General features: G+C 45.4%; 1 protein-coding gene and 1 pseudogene across 1 annotated transcript; both read left to right on the top strand.

Moving 5' to 3' along the window:
- The first annotated feature begins 1727 nt into the window (after window positions 1-1727).
- Window positions 1728-2740, top strand: LOC142578055 (uncharacterized). The gene has a single exon (XM_075687471.1). It carries the CDS (start codon window positions 1728-1730, stop codon window positions 2583-2585), a length of 858 nt encoding a protein of 285 aa, XP_075543586.1. The 3' UTR covers window positions 2586-2740.
- A 10010-nt stretch (window positions 2741-12750) lies between these two features.
- LOC142578409 (uncharacterized) lies at window positions 12751-16968 on the top strand (annotated as a pseudogene).
- The last annotated feature ends 382 nt before the right edge of the window (window positions 16969-17350 follow it).

The following is a 17350-nucleotide window of genomic DNA, read 5'->3' as shown; positions in this document are numbered from 1 at the left end:
ACATACTTCAAATACTATTGGAAACACCCAGTAATGAGATAAAGCACTTTAACTACATTGACTGGGATCTTTTTCGGAAAGCAAGGAAAAGCAGAGCTGAGACAGAGACAGGACAAAAGAAAACACTCCAAACTTGGACCAGTCAGCTCAGGGAAGATGTAAAGGCGGCAACGAAGAATATTACCACGGAGGAGGATATCGAGATCATGGACAGTAGGCTGGCGCACTTGATTGAAGCGAAACAATCTATGTTAAAGAGATGGAAAACGCAACGGCTGAACAGGATACTCAGGAAGCGCATAGCATTGTTGAATAGGGAGATTGAAGAACACTCCAGAAATTTACAGAAACAACAATGGGATGAGCTGTGTAATTCCATAGATGGTCGGATCAAACGTTGTGGAAATTGGAACTTACTTAGACATCTGCTTCATGAGAACAACACGAAATCTAACAGGAAAACAGCTGTAGCACGACTCGTCCATCGTGAGAGTCAGGACACAACGGAGGAGGACATTCTGGATCGGCTCGCAGCTAAGTATTTACCACTTAAGGATAGCAATGAGAGTACAGACCAGCCTGAATATACAGGGGAAGACTGTGAGCCTATGAATCAAGACTTCACAGAAAGCGAAGTTCGCGCAGCCCTGTACGACCTCAACAGTAGATCCGCTGCCGGTCCAGATCTCATTTCCAATAGGCTGTTGAAAAATCTGGACGATGATTCCATAAAATATTTAGCAGAGTATTTCAACGAACTCTGGAAAACGGTGATTATCCGAAGTAATGGAGAATTGCTAACACAATTCTTATTTCTAAACCAGGCAAGCAACTCAATCTAGATAACCTAAGACCCATATCGTTAACATCATGTCTGGGCAAAACCATGGAGCATACCATACTCAATAGACTGACTAAGTATGTATAAAACAGAAATGTTCTTCTGCATAACCTGATCGGTTTCCGTCCTGGACTTTCGACTCAAGATGCAATGCTTTTAATCAAACATCACCTTAATCTTGCTAGCCCGCTACATACGAGAGCTCTCCTAGGCCTAGATGTAGAAAAGACCTTTGATCGCATCAAGCACAGGGCCATATTGGATATCCTTTCGGAGATGGGATTGAGTAAGCGATTGCACAATATAGTCAAAGCCTTTCTCGGTGGCCGTTCTGCTTGTCTCAGGTTAGGCGAACTCCAATCGACAACCCTGGAACTTGGGAATCGTGGGACACCACAAGGGTCTGTCCTACCTCCCATGCTATTTAATTTGGCAATGTGAAAAGCGGCTCGAGGTCTCGCGCAGACTAAGGGTATCCACTTTGCAATATATGCAGATGATGTAACAATCTGGAGCGCAGAAGGTAATATGGGACAAACGGAGACCAAACTACAAGAAAGCATTTATGTGATGGAAACAATACTTGAGGCTATGGGACTGAACTGCTCTGCCAAAAAATCGGAACTATTGGTACTACGGAGCAGCAAGCGTGGGCGCAAGCCGAACGGATATATCCTAGAGGAAGAACCCCGCATTCACATATACGCCAAGAATGGAGAACCAATCAGGCAGATGGAGATTATTAGAGTGCTAGGACTTCTCCTGCAAGCGAATGGATCTCATTGCATCAATGCCAACATGTATAAAAGAGCTTCACCCGCTGACACCGCTTCGTGGGCTCGGTGACTGCACCACAGCGCAGCCGCCTAATCCGCTTACCTTTGCGATGCAGGTCATTACATCATATGCCCTCTTCGCTAAAAAATCCAGTAATTATATTTTGGTGCAGTTTCCGAGCCCGCACTGCTGTGTTGCCATTGCCGTTGAGTGTGCTCACGTAATTCATTCCTTGCTCATGCTATCAGGTGACGTTGAGACTAACCCTGGTCCTGAGGGCAACGCTGCTGTACTCCCTGAACTACAGAAGCTAAACGCGGGACAGACCCTGTTGATTACGGAAATACAGGGCCTCAAAACACAGCTGAACACAACAGACCAAACCATAGCAAGCCTAGACAAACGAATGGCCGATCTCGAAACGCATTACCAAACACTTCTTCACCTCAGAAACGATATTGAAATACTGCAGTCAACCACAATCGACCAAGCTAAAAAGATTAAAGAACTAGAAACACGCCTGGATGACGCGGAAAACCAATCACGTCGGAATAACCTTATTTTCTATGGCATCCCTGACCCTGCTAGCGCTGAAACGTGGGCTGAGTCAGAAAAACTAGTCATTGATGTTTGCCGCAAAAATCTTGATATAACCTTGGAACCTAACGACATTGAAAGAGCGCATCGCCTCGGAAATCATTCAGCCGACCGAATTCGTCCCGTAATCGTAAAATTCCTATCTCATAAAACCAAAGACGCACTGTTATCAAATGGCCGTAAATTGAAAGACACAAACTACAGTATTGGAGAGGACTTCTCCCGCACCGTTCGGCACGCGCGTAAACAGTTACTAGTGTTTGCCAAAGCCAATTCCAACAAGTACTCCTTGCGCTTCAAAACCCTGCACATCGGCTCAAAACGCTATGTATTTGACGCATCATCCCAAGCCGTTAAGGAAATAGCATAGCAATTGCCCCGTCACAAAACTTTAACAAATCGTCGACCCGCTCCACCGCACAATGTTCTCTCGTTTTCGATAATATTCACTAACATCCGTAGTCTTCTTCCAAAGCGCGAACTCATATCAAACATCATGTCGTCATCCGGGAGCAACATACTAATACTAACAGAAACTTGGCTAAATAGTGATGTAACGGATACGGAAATTTTGGCCGATTTACCCAACTTCGAAGTCTATCGAAACGATCGAAAAGGCAAACGGGGGGGGGGGGGGGGCGGTGTTCTCGTTGCCATTCATCGAGGCATATCATGCTCTGTTGTTGACGTCGCATCCGACACTGAAGCCATATGGCTCATCTGTCGCGCTCCCCCCGTAACAGTTCTGCTTGGCGTTTGCTACAGGCCCCCCCAGACTAATCCAGACTTCCCACGTCATCTGAACAACATCCTTCATAAACTTGTTTTCACATATCCAAATGCCCGTATTCTTCTTCTTGGTGATTTTAATTACCCGGATATTGATTGGCAGAACATAGCTAGTTCCACAATAACGTGTCATGCAGAGGCGAAGAACTTCATCGATGTCTGTTTAAATTTTAACCTCACTCAATTAATTTCCCAACCAACCCGTGTCTCACGAGAATCAGCAAACACGCTCGACCTGATACTAACAAGCAGCCCCGATAATGTATCATCCATCAATTACCTTCCTGAAATCAGCGATCACAAAGTCATGCATGCTTTATTCTCATTTACCTCGACTCAAAAACAGACATCCGATAAAACGATACAACTCTACGATAAGGGTAACTATAATGCAATAACTGAAGAACTTAACACCTTTTTTCCTGGATACGTATCCGCATTTCACACTCGCTCAATTCATGAAAACTGGCTGATATTCAAAAACAAATTAAATCATCTCACTAATATGTTCGTACCAAGGATTACCTTTCATACTAATCGCAATAAACCATGGTTTACCCAGCACTTAAAACGACTCGAAAACAAAAAGAAACGATTGTTTCGTACCGCCAAACGAAACGACACGCCTGCCGCATGGGGAAAATACTTCGAGGCCGAAAAATCATACCTACTTTCTGTTCGTAACGCCAAATACTCATTCTATCACAATGACTTACCAAACTTACTTATAAGAAACCCCAAGCAATTCTGGCAAGTTTTAAACCCATTACATCCTCCCGATATTAAACTGACGAATTATTCAAATGAAGCGATGACTGACCATGAATACGCAGAAATATTTAACCATGCATTCACATCTGTGTTCACTACCGAACTCGACGCACCTTCACAATTACCACCCTTTAACTTAGAAACCCCCATGCCGGCAGTCACGTTCGTCGAAGAAGGCATTTCATCCATAATTCATAATATGAAACTTTCATCATCAGCTGGTATGGACCTGATTAATTCAAAACTATTGAAAAATGTGGAATCAATTTGTGCATCATATTTATGTCTCATTTTCTCACAGTCACTCTCCTCAGGAATTTTGCCTCTTGATTGGAAAACGGGGAAGGTCGTTCCAGTCTACAAATCAGGTAACAGAGACTCGCCCTTGAATTACCGCCCCATTTCATTGACTAGTGTGCCTTGTAAAATCATGGAACATGTCATCTACTCACAAATCGTAAACTTGGACGAAAACCATTTTTTTCACCCTTCACAACATGGGTTTCGTAAGGGCCTCTCTTGCGAAACCCAACTAGCGCTTTTCCTTCACGACTTGCACACTAATCTAGACCGTAATATGCAGACCGACGCCATCTTTCTTGATTTCGCAAAAGCTTTTGACAAGGTTCCCCACCGCCGGCTATTACTAAAACTCTCAAAGCTGAACTTACCCCCTAATATTCTCAAATGGATTGAAGAATTCCTGACTAACCGTTCTCAGTCAGTCTATCTTAACGGCCATCTGTCTACATCTCTCCCGGTTACTTCAGGCGTCCCACAAGGTTCTGTCCTGGGTCCCCTCCTATTCTTAATATATATTAACGACTTGCCCCTGCATGTTTCCTGTAATATTCGAATTTTCGCAGATGATTGTGTTATTTACCGCACCATTAATAACTGTCACGATCAATACACTCTTCAGACAGAGCTTAACAACGTACTAAATTGGTGTAATAACTGGCTAATGTCCCTCAATCCTAGTAAATGTAAACTCATGTCCTTCACTCCTCGTCACAATCCATATCTCTTTCATTATTTAATTTCTAACACACAGATTGAGCAAGTACAATCATATAAATATCTAGGAGTCACCCTCTCTTCTAATCTATCATGGCAGGTTCATATCGGTAACATCATTTCAGCATCAAACAAAACACTCGGTTTTCTAAAACGTCACCTTCGTCTTGCCCCACCACGTGTTAAATTGCTCGCGTATAAATCACTTATAAGACCCAAATTAGAATATGCATCCCCCATCTGGAGCCCACATCAAGCATATCTAATCACCGCGTTGGAAGCTGTGCAGAATCGTGCTGCCCGATTCATTCATTCCTCATACTCATATGACGTCAGTGCTTCATCCTTGAAAGCTACATCCGGACTGTCACCCCTCTCTTTTCGTCGTCGCATTGCTAGCCTCACCCTTTATCACAAATTCTTTTATTCTCCTCTCAATCAAACACCGTATATCACCGCCGCATCACGCATATCTCACCGCACCAGTCATTCCCTTCAAGTTGCCCGCCCACTATCACGTACTACTACGTTTTCAGCTTCATTATTTCTTCGAGCAGCCACGGACTGGAACGGCCTACCCCATGACATCGTCGCCATCGCTTCAACACCTGCTTTTCAAGAACGCGTAACAGATCACCTTCAATGTTAAATCACCATGGCTGTTTTGTTTTCCTCACTACAAATGTAATCCCACCCCTTATGTAACACCCCCTGAAATGGGGGCCTTTAAGGAATAAAACTGAACTGAACTGAACTGAACTGAATTGCAGGATGATACAGCATATCTCTAACAAGTCAGAAGAAGTCATTAGGCTTCTGCGTAGAGTTACCAACAAGCATAGGGGCTAGGAGAAGACAGTGCCATAAAATTGGTACATTCATTCGCCTTTTGCCACTTCTCGTACGTGGCAGGCATACGACAATGGACACAGGCTGATAAGAACAAGCTAAACGCTTTAATCAGACGACTTATAAAAACTGCACTAGGACTTCCCATCAGCACGGCCAATGATAGCTTATCGTGCCTAGGGCTGCATAACACACTAGAAGAGATAGCTGAGGCTCAACAGGTGGCCCACCAGGAGAGACTAAAGGGGACACCACCTGGAAGGGCGCTACTTGAACAAGTTGGCGTACAAATTAACAACCGCACCAACGAAGGAGAATTATTAACAGAATTGCAAGCGGGACTACGAGAAACAATAAAGACGACCCCGTTCCTTAGGAACATGCACCCGACACATAACCTCGAGAGGCCGAAAGCAAGGGCGAAGGCACTCCTTCAAGACATAGATCAACGTAAGCAGCAGGCGGTGTTCGTTGACGCTGCCTGGGTTAAAAATAAGGATGCGTATACCTCCGTTGTTATAGACACTCAAGGTAACTTACGGGATGCCATCACCGTCTATACCAAGGACCCAACAGTAGCAGAACAAGTAGCAATCACCTTAGCCATCCGGGCAAATCGGTGGACACATATATACAGCGACTCTAGAACAGCCATACGCAACTTTACCAATGGATATGAGACACGGATAGCAATAAAATTATTAGAGAAAGTCAACAGTGAGAGGATTGAAATCCGCTGGTTTCCTGCACATCTGGGGCTAGTGGACGGAGCTCGGAGAAACCTCAATGAGGTGTCAAATGAAGCAGCACGAGGACTTTCTAGCCGTGCTCTTCAAGACCGAGCAACTTACACTTCACCCGGGCAACACAGGGATCAATTATTAACATATAACGAAATCACGAAGCACTATTATTTAAGCAGAAGGGAATACCCATTGCCACACGGTAAGCTTTGCAGAGCCCAAGCGGTCACATTACGTTTGCTACAGACAAGAACATACCCAAGTCCAGATTTTATTAACAGGATCTATCCGGAGAGGGAAACTCAAACCAACTGTACTTAGTGCAATGTCATCATTACTGTTGACCACATGCTTTGGCAGTTCCCCGCGGTCTTCACAGACAGTGACAAGGAACAAGAATGGTGGCGGCAAATGCTACACAGTGAATCACTCTCTGACCAATTACGGGCAGTCCAGAAGGCCCGCGATGTGGCTGAAGGGCTCGGCCTGACAGTCCCAACGTGGGAGCGGCCCGCGTCAACCTAGCGCTGACCTTCAGGACCCAATAAAGTTATTCATACCATACATACCGATAAGCGCAGCCGGCGCAAACGCGTTCCAGCTATAGCGTTCAAAACGCGCGCGCTCAAAACCAACGCTGGAAGTGTGCTTCAGGTATTAATGCCTCCGGCTTGGAGCGCTACAGCCATTTCGGCCGATGGGATCTATGGGAGTGTCCGCTCTTGTTGAATTTCTTTCTCTATGGGCATACGGCCAAACAAGCACGAAGAGTTTATAACATGCCGACGCTGAAGCCATACTGACAAAACGGGAAGGCGATCGATTACAAAAGCAGCGCCACTGGACGCACACTGATCACCCCACTACAACGCTGCAGATAACAGCATACATCCCTAGGCCATTGCAGTGCCATAAATGTCAGAAAATCGGGCATGTAAGGGCTGTGAGCGTGGACAAGATGACATGTCCCCGCTGTCGTGGTGATCACGATTAGTTGGCGTGTGCTGGCTCTGACTTGAAGTGCCCTAACTGCGATGGGCCGCACGAGGCAACGTCCAAAAGGATTGTCCAAAATTAAAGACTGAAATGTCCGTGCCAAGGAAAATGGTACGAGATCGCAGCAGAACTGATAGTTGGGCGAGTTGGTACGAATTCATAGTAAAATATTTATTGCGCACAATTGACAAGGACACAGTGAAGGGGGAGACACGAGCGCTTACTCACAACTATTTTATTTTCGGAAAGATACAGAACACATATACCCCAGCTATCAGCGCTGAGCATGTGCAACAAGAGTGGTCAGTAAAACAGAAACAGAGTAAAAACAGATTAAGAAGGTTCAACCAGTATTTAAAAAAGCAAATTCATTTTCAGTGATTGCAACCGATGGTTGGTTTATGCATTTTTCAGCGCACTTTTTGATATGAAACGCTTCTGTGATTTCACGTGTTAGTTTGTTTTTATCTGAAAACAAGATGTCAGTGTCAAAAAATACCGGATCACAATGACATAGATTACAGTGGTTCGACAAGCGCGAATAGTTTTCTTTACCGAGAGAACGTTCATGTTCTTTTAGACGGGTGTTTATGCACCGACCGGTTTGTCCTATGTACATGTTGCCACAACACCTATTCTGCATTTCGTGAATTTTGGATCTTCTTTTAGACCGCAGCTGCATTTTTTTTACTCTATTGTCAAACTTATTGGAAATAGCTTCGCACAGTTTTTGCACCTTGTTAGGAGCGCAGAAAACCACTTTGGCAACGCCATACCGGCTGGCAACATTCTTTAGCCCATGGGAAAAATAATGGACGTAAGGTAAAATCGCAAGGCGCTTCTTGTTCGTGCTAAGCCTGTTCCTTGAATCTATGGGTTGTACACCCTTTAATATTTTTATTACCTTTTCAGCTACTCTGACTATAATGTGTTCCGGGAATCCCACTGAAGCTAGTCTTGTAACCTGATTGGCAAAGCTTTCTTTTATTCGGTGGCAACAAGATTTTACTAAAGCAGCCCGAAGGCAAGACCCCGCAATTCCGCTTTTTACAATCTGCTAATGTCCTGATTTGTACTGTAATATGGGCTTTTTTGATCTAGGGCTGTATCGTACGGCATATTGCGTATTGTGTATCGCACGGCATATTATCGTACGGCATATTGGTATGGGGTACCACAACAAAAGCTAACTACAACAGGCTCATTATTCTACAAAAGAAAATATTGCGCATTTACGAAAACTATCAGGGACCAAGTCATGAACTAAGCACATTACCATTATTTTTTAAATACCGAATGCTTAAAGCTAACGACGTTTACGATTTTAAACTACTGCAGTATATATATAAAAATGCATTCTATATACACGAAAACATTAATGAAGCTCCTTACGATATGAGACTAAAAAGAAAACGGACCCTAAACACAAGGACCAAGTATGGTAAACAAACAACCAGCTACCAAGTACTAACAATCCTAAATAAGCTAGAAGATAACATTGATTTCAGTATGACAAGAAACGGCTTCAAAAACCATGTGAAGGAATTGTTACTAACACAGTGTTTGAGAGAGTGATTGTTGCTACATAAATATATTATAACCCGCTTTTTTCCTGTTTTTCTGTTTTACGTGGATACGTACATGTTCATGGTTATATGCTGCACTTTAGTGTACTATGGTAATTTACCTGTATAACCTGTACGTTATTGACTGTGAACCGGGAGAGGAAAGGGAAGAGGGGAGGAAAAGGGGAACATTTTTTTTTTCTTTCTTATTTCACCGTCTATATTGGTAAACAAACTGTAACCCAAAAAATTTTGTTATTTCTGTTCTCAGTTTGTGTAAACTCATGCATAATGTGTTAAAATATGTAACGTTGTGTGTGTCCGCTCACTGCCAATGAACTACCACTAAATAATGTATAATAAAAGCGTATATTGGGGATGCAGGGGCCACTGTCAGGCGCTGTGCGCCTTTTGCCCCTGCACCTTTCTTGAAAGTGTATTCAAGATGAAATAAACATTCATTCATTCATTCATTCATTCATTCATATCCACCATGTATGATCGGGTAGCAATATCAGAGAAAGATCTAGAAACTGTAGTTCGTTTTCTTTGGCAATCTCATGGGTAAACTTAAGGCCTAGACCACATTCATGGAACACTTTCACTACATTAACGACATTACAGACATGTTCATTCTCATAAAAAATAACCAAAAAATCATCAACAAAACGGAAAATTTTTGCAAAGCTTCCGAAAGCACTGTGAATACCTTGGTCTACACGAGCTAGAAAAATGCCACTTAGTATTGAGGCTACCTTGGAACCTATACATATACCTGATTTTAGCACATACATTGCTTCATTCTAACCGACAAAAGTAGAACTAAGATAAAAGAATAGTACTTCCATAAAACCTTCCATGGGTGCTCCGCTGTCATTTCTAAATTTTACTGCGTCATTATCTTCGCATATACACATTTTAACATTTTAACAGCTCTTTGTGGGTAATCGAGTAAAATAAATCTTGTACGTCCACACTGAAGGCGCTGCATCCCTTTGTTTCGTCTTCCCTCAAATATTGTACAACTGCCTCAGAATTACAGACTGCTAACGGATCGGGGATTCTTAACGAGGAAAGCTGTTTCTGGATAAATGATGCCACCTGCTGCTGCCAAGTGCTTCTTTCAGTAACAATGGCTCTGAACGGCTCTCCAGGTTTGTGCGTTTTACATGAGAAAAACACTTCAAGATGCAGCAGGCCCTTTGCTTTTTTGACTGGGGCACATAGGCTTTTTAAATTGAGGGAACGCAGTAATTCAATAGCATGCTGTTTTTGTTTGGCAGGCTTAACATCAATTCTCTTGAAATTTTTAGCCATAGCTTCACAAGCTTTTTGACGAAACATGCCATCAGGTAGGACAACAAAACATCCACACATCTACACATCTGCACACAGAGAAGTGGCTACCAAGGTACATTTCCGCCAGAGGCGATCACGTAATCGAAGAAGTAGATCAGCATCGACAACAGGACAACCTGTAGTCCCTGAAAAGTCGTTGCGCTCTCCTGCTTTTCATCAAACGCCAGGGCCACCTTTAACCACGTCTACTCTTCTGAACACCAACGACTCTACTGTATGGCCTTCCCTGCCATCTCGGAGTACAGAAGTGCAGCCGGAACGCCAGCGTGAAGATGAACCTTCATCATCGAATGAGCAAATCAAGGCTACGCTTGCACAGTTGATTCGTTCCTTGCGAATGCTGCCTATAGGAGTTAAGGCGCCCGTTGCCAAGGCTGCGGTGCAAATTCTGGACGAACTAGAATCAGTGCTTGCTGCTGTATAAAATCTAGCAAACACCAAGGCATCAGCTTCAAGGTTATCACTGCAGGAAATGATAAGCCGTTCCGCGTTATTTTAGTGGAACGCACGAGGTTTACGGGGTCGCCTGGGAGATTTTAAACAGAGAGTGCTCACGCATCCATTTCCAGTTATCGTGATATGCGAGCCGAATTTGACATGGCCTTTTATACTCTCTGGATACGAACAATTCGTGTCTGAGACAAGTGGAAATCCTAGCAAGGTTTTACTATTTGTGCGATGTGACCTCACGTATTCGCTAAACCAAGTTTCAGTGCATAACAGCAACGAATACATTTCTACAAGACTGAAGCTAAAGCGCCGGACAATTTCCATTATCGGTGGCTATATTTCTCCCAGGGGAAGACTTGACGCTGGACACCTGAAACTTGCTCTTGAATCCAACCAAGGACCTCATATTATTGTAGGTGACTTCAACGCGCACGACCATCTTTGGGGTAGTATAATCACAAATCTTCGAGGAAGACAACTTCTTAACTTCACAGGCAGCAATGGCCTTGACATCCAGAACGAAGGCTCACCAACATGTTTTCGTGGCACAACGTACAGCAGCTGTCTCGGTTTAGCTATCGCTTCACGATGCCTTTCGTCTTCTGCTGCCTGGTGCACATATGCTTGAAACATATGATAGTGATCACCTACCCACTTATGTACAACTGAGGTGGTTCGCAAGACTCCGAAGTTCTCATACCCGACGGACTGACTGGGATGCTTTTCAAAACAAGCTGGCAGAATCCTGCAACTGTATAATTTCTCCGAATGAGATTGAAGAGCGCATTACAGCAGCGCATGCACGCAACAACACGCATCATCCAAACATGAAATTCAAGGACATCCGTTGACGTTATATATGAAAAGCTGCGGGCAGTCGGACGTCGCGCCGAGAGGAAATACTGGCGAACTAAATTGATATCAGACTTGGGGACGTCACGCCGTGTGCAAAAGAAAATTCAAAGATACTTAGACAAGCTCGACAGACAACGTCGGAGGTCCTTTTGCACCAGCCTGGACCCAAGGAAGCCGTTGTCCACAATATGGCATGTTGTACGAGCACTACCATCTCCACAACAACTACGTCCATTCCGAGCTTTGGCTATCATCCACACGCGCAGTGAGGAGGAAATCGCGGCAGATTTCTGCATGCACCTCTCCGGATCTACAACAGCGGTAGCTTCACTACTCACATGCGCTCCTCCGACAATGGACGATCATCTCGACTTCCCATTCGCGCCGCAAGAGCTACGTGCAGCGATTTCTTCTTCAAGACACTGAAGTGCGCCTGGGCCTGATGGCATTCCCTATTCTACCTTGCGCCATCTAGGCCTTCAAGCCACTGAAGAGCTTCTGGCTTTATGCATTCTCTCTTGGTCTTTGGGAACTGTGCCTACACACTGGAAGACTAGCAAGATCATGGCATTATTGAAACCAGGCAAGACACCCCATGCTATGCTTTCCTACAGACCTGTGGCGCTTCCCAGTTGCATATGAAAAACCATAGAACGCATGGTTTTTACGCACCTGTAGTGGTTTTTAAAGAATTGTAATATATATCCAGACGCAATGACAGGTTTCCGAAAGGATAGGTCGTCAATCGAAAGAGTCATTGACCTAGGAAACTGTTGAACATCAGAAACGTCGCCATCGATTAACGGCTGCTGGTTTTCTTAATATCAAGGGTACTTTTGACAACGTTCTACATGATGCAATTTTAAATGCCCTAGAAAAATCTGGCATCGGCGGCCGTATGCATCAGTGGATAGCAAGCTATCTTCGAGAGAGAAGGATATTCATGGCAACTCCAGACGGTGAAACAAGGAACCACCCCGTCTATCGTGGGGTGCCTCAAGGAGGCGGTGTACTGAGGCCAACTTTATTTAATGTCGTTCTCCTTGGACTGGTTAACGAGCACGCAGGCACAGTCTCAGTCTCTGTGTACGCAGATTATATCTGTATGTGGACCACGAGCTTAACGCGCTTGCTAGTGCAAATGCAGCTGCAGCGCGCAGTGTCAATAACGTCAACATACCTTAACATTTGCGGACTGCAGCGCTCACCGACAAAAAGTGTAACCTTGGCATTTACACGGAGGTCAATGGCCTGCTACCCCTTTATAATTGATGGGAAGATAATACCTTCGGTAACCTACTACAAGTTACTCGGAGTCATCATCAACCGTGACTTATCTTGGTCGAAGCGCATCTCTGCATTAAGAAAAAAGCTAGACAGCTTTACTCAAATCATACGACATATGTCTGGAAAATCATGGGGGCCATCCAAATAATCTCTTCTGCATTTCTACCAGGCACTTTTTGTTGGCTACCTCCGCTACAGTGCACCTGTACTTTCTCGGGTTATTACAACTGCTGTACGCACACTTGAAAGTGTTCAGGCTCGCGCATTGAGAATTTGCCTAGGACTACCAGGATGTGCGTCTACTTGGGGCACTATTGCAGAGGCACGCGCGTGCCCAGCTCGAATTTATCTGCAGCACGAGCCATTGCGAGTGCATCTAAGGCTACTGAATAGACAGAGGAATCATCCACTGACGAACGTCTCAAGCATACGACCTCTCGCCGCCTATTCTGAAGCCGTGTTATCGCAGCAAGAATTATTGCCCTCACATTTCGAACCGGATGACATACGAGAAGTTCCACTCTGGAAGATGGCAAATCCAACGGTGAGACTCTCAATCCCAGGAATAACGAAGAACTCGAAAATGCCGCTTGCTGGGCTCAAGCATTTCGCATTGTCATACATTGCTTACATGTAGGGATATACCAAACATGTTTTTGCGGATGGTTCTGTGACACAGACCTCTTCCGCGGGGGCTTACACGGTACCTGTTATGGGGATCGCACAACGGTTCAAGATAGGACACAGAACGTCCTCTACAGCAGCTGAGTTGACCGGAGTTCGAGAAGCAATTCGCTGCATACTGAAACAACGCCTCGAGAGGTGGACTGTATTCTGTGACTGAAAACCTTCGCTGCAACTCATCAGCCATTATATGAATGACAGAACCACATATAGTCCTCTGGTTTGTGATATCATGTCTCTGCTTGCTGAGGCGTCTCATTCCGGGCATACCATCGTGCTGCAGTGCATTCCTAGCCATTGTGGAATAGCTGGAAATATACAGGCTGACGCGGAAGCAAAAAAGGCGCTCACTGACGGAAAGAAAAAAATTCCCTTTTCCGGGTATGACATCAACGCCTTGCGTCATAACTCCATCAAAACTTCTATGGCGCGACATTGGGACAACATCGAACATCAGCAAGAGCAGCTCCATAGACTTGACGCTGGTTTACGATACCGGCTTCCACTTCGGTTGCGGACAGTCCAGGAAACACTCATTCATCGATTACGGCTGGGTGTTGCATACACTCACCGATACCTGCACAAGATTGGACAAGCACGGCACCCTGACTGTAGCGTCTGTCACACTCCCGAGACAATAGCTCACTTACTTTGCGTGTGCCCTCAATATGCGGCCGAACGAAGAACACTCAAGTCTACTGTTGACTGCTTGGACTCCCGCCCTTTTTCGGAAGAAAAGCTTTTGGGCGCGTGGAGAAATGTTGACTGTGCTGAAAGTGCTATAAAGTCACTTTTGAACTTTCTAAGTAAGACTGGTTTAAACGATCGCCTCTAGAACCTGTGAGACGTGCAGACAGTGTGAAATGGGTTTGCGCGATAACATTTGCTACAATATTACTTTTTGTGTTGTACAAGATTACTCTTGCGTGTAGTGCGTTTACAGTGCGCATCCGCATATTGTACAACGTGTATATAGTAGCTCATTGTACCATAACATAACCCGCCACCTACCTTTCCCTGTATTTCCCACTTCCCCTTTCCCCAATGAAGAGTAGCAGGCTAGAGACACGCTGTCTAGGCCGACCTCTCCTCCTTTCTTTTCATTATAATCTACTACTCCTCCTCCTACAGCATGCTTACGGTATGATCCGTGCAGGCAGAAATGTGACGTGTTTCGCGCGCGGTACTTTGCTGAACGCGCTCTTACATTGCGGCGACTTCGTCGAAGAGCCCCACCAGCTGCGAACAGTTCGCGCGCATGTTCTAGCTAGCGTCACTTATTTAACGCAAGCATCCCTAGTAATGGATTTCCACACCTCCGGGAACGTCACCTGGGGTCAAATCCTACACTCGAGAAGATGCGCTCGACCCTGCAGATGCGGTGCCGTGACCGCGTCTGTGGCAAGCTTCTCTCGCAGCTAGTCATGGTCACCTTTGATCAAGGTGATCTATTCAAAAAGTACGTGTGGGGCCACTCGCGGTCGCGAACAGGACCTTCACCAAATACCGCTGTCTTCAGCTTCTCTTGGTGTGCCACGACAGGGTACCCTAACCGATATCATGGGCGGCTTGTTGGGCAGAACACAAAGCTCGTTTTTGAGTTGTGTGACTGTGCGGAAAGTATATTTTTATGTTTTGAGATAAAAGACTTGCGCTTTACACCTCAAGACTAATACATATAACCATTCGTATAACTTGCGCAACCCAGACTTGTAAAATCATCGTTATGTATAGAGGAAAAACGTTGAAAATCTGCGGGCTTAGATTTTAACGCGCTCCTGGTAATCGTTATAGCCGCCAATGCTTTTTGTTCGCTACATTTAGCGGGCTACGCCAGTAAGTAAAACCGGAAGCCGTCCAGGCCCTATGTTTGTAAACAGTGGAATGGTCTGTAAAAGGTAATCCAGTCCCCTAAGTCCTAAGTTGACGCTCCCTCCCCCCCCCCACAATGTCAGAAGTGGAGAGGCATAGTATGCCACATGCCCTCACCTGCGCTTTCACCTGCACGCTGAAAAATTCATCAGAACAACAGCTGCAGCCAAACTTCTTTCTGAATAGACCAGCGACGTAAGGAATGTTTTTTTTTCTTTATTACGTATCTGCTGTTTAGGTAGCGAAGATATTCTTTCGTTCTTCGCCGCGAAGAGTCGTGGTAGGCGACGACCAGGTTGCGCCATACACACTGGCATTGCGGAGAAGGTGTGCGCTGGGCAGTTCCCGCCATAAATATTTGCACGTTGCGCTGTTCAAAGTCGGCCGTTAGGGCCTTCGAGAAGGGCTCGGTGGCTAAGGTTGCATTTAAAATTATGCACACATGTGAGATCTCTCAGCGCTACTTATGTTGGTTCCCTGCTCACCTTGGGATGATCGAGGGAGCCCCTCCGAATCTCAATGAGTCCGCTCATGAGGCAGCGCGAAATCTTACCCTCCGCTCTGCCCCGCGCAACAGCGTGGTGGTACTCCCCGAGAACAGAGACTTCCCTTCCACATACAATGAAATCACGAAGTATTACCTTCTTAATCGCAGGGTTCACAGTTTGCCGCATCCTAAACTGAACAGGGCTCAGGCACTCACATTACGCTTACTACAGACTGGTACTTATCCTTGCCCACAGAGACTGAACATGTTTTATCCGGAGACGTATACAGAGCCTTATTGCCAAGATTGTGGTGCTTTAGCCACGCTCGAACACATGCTCTGGTCTTGCGAAAGAACTGAAGACCCGGCGATCAAGGATGCGTCCAGGTGAGAGGCTTCACTTCGCAGCCTGGACTTCGATGAACAATTTTGGGCTGTCCAGCAGGCTCACGACGTGGCCGTGAGGCTTGGCCTTTCGCTCCCGACGTGGGAGCGGCCCGCTTAGTGGTTAATTATCACTACTTGCAGGACCAAATAAAGTTTTCCTTCCTTCCTTCTTCCATCGTGCCCAGTTTTTTGGAACCGCCTAATCATACTTGAAAACCGAAAATTAGCTTGCTATATTTGACCTTAGGGCGAGGGAAGGGGTCCGGATAAAGTGTTACAACCAGCCGTGCCCTACAATCTCGTGCCTGTACAAGTGTTCTAAGTGAGTGCGGATGCATAGCAGCGCTGTCGTGATCCACGGTGTCCGCAGGAATCACTCCCTCTTCAAGCGGGCAGATAAGCGGCGTGAACCCGTGTTGCCCGACGAAGAGCGCAGTGGGCTCCAGCGTTTGTGATGCAGTGATGCGGCCGATGCGACGGCAGGCAGCAAGTCGCAAACGGCTTCGTGATGTAGCCGCCGGCATAGTTCTTCCAGACGTTGATCTTGGGCCCATCCGGACAAGCAGGGTCGACTCGGTAGCTGGCCCAGGAAAAGTAGCAACAGGTCCTGTGCAAGTGTTCTGCGTCAGTGCAGATGCGTAGCAGCAGTGTCGTGGCCCACCGCCAAGGGGCCATAGAACGTAAAACTATTTCATTGCGATTTCATTCAACTCTCCTGGCGTGAAATGTACATAACCGCCTACGCAAGCCTCGGGAGGCGACCCACAGCATTGTTTGAACAGCCTATCTGCCCTCTCCTCTCTTATCGACTCCTCTGAAGCCTGGATTAGCACTTTGGTAAACGTCGCTAAACGATTATAATTTTGACGATAAGATCATCTCATGCGAATCATGATTTATTTTATTTTTCGATGTGACAGAAAGAAAAGAACAGGAGGTGGTGTCCTTGTTGTGATTAAGCAAGAGCTGATTGCCGTAAGAATTGATGTTCCTTCTTTTCTCGAAAGTATATTCACCTCCTTAA

This window comes from Dermacentor variabilis, chromosome 4 (assembly GCF_050947875.1).
Source record: "Dermacentor variabilis isolate Ectoservices chromosome 4, ASM5094787v1, whole genome shotgun sequence".
In the NCBI taxonomy this organism is placed as follows: Eukaryota; Metazoa; Arthropoda; class Arachnida; order Ixodida; family Ixodidae; genus Dermacentor; species Dermacentor variabilis.
Note: the sequence above shows the minus strand (reverse complement) of the source record. Positions and strands in the feature narration are given on the sequence as shown.